Below are 1,830 nucleotides of genomic sequence, written 5' to 3'. Positions count from 1 at the left end.
GGTTTCTTTTAACGTTCCTTTCATTCATTTTTTTGCAGTGTACTAGTGAACTTTTTAAATCAACATGTCCGGAGGAACCCTAAAATCTCTAATAATGTCGAATAACAAGTGTCGTGACCCCGCTGCGTTCTGTACCTCTCTGGTCGCTCCTGCAGCCGCTTAGTCGGACAAAGTTGTCAGAACTCTCCACAGACAGTTTGTTGCTGAGGTAAAGAAAAAACAGAGCCATCAGCGCCATGAACGCGACGACTGAAGACAGAACACCCAGAAGCTCAGGAGAAACTAGAGGAAAACAGAGGAAAAGAGAAAGGAGCGTCAACCTCTCAGGATCAGACAGACGAGCTGAGGCGTTATTTAATAATAGACGAAAACTCAAATTAGCACCTAAAGCGGTGAGTTCGCATTTTAAATTTGAAGCTGTGTTTCCTGCACTTCAAAGCCCAGCGGAGCCGTATGTAGGCCAGCACAACTCCATGTAAGCAGGCAGCCCTGTGTTATTTTTATTTTAGCCTCAAAGGAGCAAAAAAAAGAAAAAGAAAATCACAGAGGCTGAAGGAAAAAGAGAAAGCATGAATGGCATTTCCAAAGATCAAACGCCTCAACAGAAAGGCCAAGTTGTCAAGGAGAAAGCTGAAAGGAAAGACAGTTACATAACCGAGCGTTATATCAGCTCATTTTAGTGTTCGAAAAAATAATATTTTTCATATTTATTGATTAATTCCTATATTTCCATCATTTATTTTACTTTTTTTAACTAAAAAAATGTGAAAAGAAGCGTTTTTTTGCAAAGTAGCCTCAATATTTATAAAATAAAAGCACAAATTTTGTCTATTATTTCAGCTTCATATTTAGAAGTGACATTTTCAAGCCTCTACATCAACACTACCACCTCCACCTACTGATAAATATGAAGCAAAAGCTTACCTTCTTCACAAACACACCCTCTTCCATTAAACTCCCTGCACCTCTCGACTGCTCAACCTGACCTCTGCGGCCCGTCCGCCGAAACCTCCATGAGGCCCCGCCATGTGATGACAGCTCATACATGCTCTGTACATGTCTACAATCGCTGAATAATTCACACAGCCGAGGTAACCTAATGCCTCCATCAATGTCCCCTGGAAAGTGGAGCATTGTGGCACCCCCTTCTCTTTTCTCTCCTTATCTTTTTTCCATATTGATATCTGGAGAGTCGGCTCTTTTTGCAGATAAAGGAAGCTGAAAAACTCCCTATTTCCTTTCTCCTTCAATGTACTTAATCTGGAATATTTAGCCAAATCCGGGACCTAAAATATAATTGATTTTTTTGGGTAAATATTACCATTAATCTTACAAATATATATATATATATTTTTAAAAAACTAGAGTTTATACCACAAAATTAATTTGTAATTTTGCTTTTTTGTGCTAAATTGAAATGCAGATGAGTTCAAATGTTCCAGTTTTTTTAAGGTGTTGCTTACAGATGGAGCTCTGAAAACGAAACAAAACCTCGGCGCTGAATAAATCATGCACACACAGCTGCCTTCTTTTGCTTAAGTGAGCTAAAACTCGATCCTCCATGCATAATTCACGCCGACATGTTGAGTTTTCTGAGGTGTATAGTTTAAAAAAAACAAAAAAAAGAAATCTCACGTGCACCGAAACCACGTGAAAAAGCTTCAAGAGAAAGAAAGACAAAATCTTGTAGGTTTTTATGGGAAAACGCAAACAATTCTACATTTTTTAAGCTCATAGAGAGAATTGGAGAAACTTTTTGAACATTAATTAAGATTAAAATATCTCCCTCGTGTTTCGGGTAATAGATTTTAGGATTTTGTGCACAAATAA

At 38.0% G+C, this 1,830-nt stretch overlaps 1 protein-coding gene across 5 annotated transcripts in view; it reads right to left on the bottom strand.

Moving 5' to 3' along the window:
- syt14b (synaptotagmin XIVb) overlaps window positions 1-1,830 on the bottom strand; it is a 15,475-nt gene that overhangs the window by 7,855 nt on the left and 5,790 nt on the right. For 2 of the 5 annotated variants that reach the window (XM_024290557.1, XM_036210456.1), the window contains exon 3: window positions 136-282. In XM_024290557.1, coding sequence (XP_024146325.1) covers window positions 136-282 — 147 coding nt within the window. Of the gene's footprint in view, window positions 1-135; window positions 1,278-1,830 lie in introns of those variants that run through there. The other 3 variants (XM_036210455.1, XM_024290553.2, XM_036210454.1) reach the window with 3 other exon arrangements.

This window comes from Oryzias melastigma, linkage group LG24, assembly GCF_002922805.2.
Source record: "Oryzias melastigma strain HK-1 linkage group LG24, ASM292280v2, whole genome shotgun sequence".
In the NCBI taxonomy this organism is placed as follows: domain Eukaryota; kingdom Metazoa; phylum Chordata; class Actinopteri; order Beloniformes; family Adrianichthyidae; genus Oryzias; species Oryzias melastigma.
The sequence above is the reverse complement of the archived record's forward strand: the minus strand, read 5'-3'. Positions and strand labels throughout refer to the sequence as shown.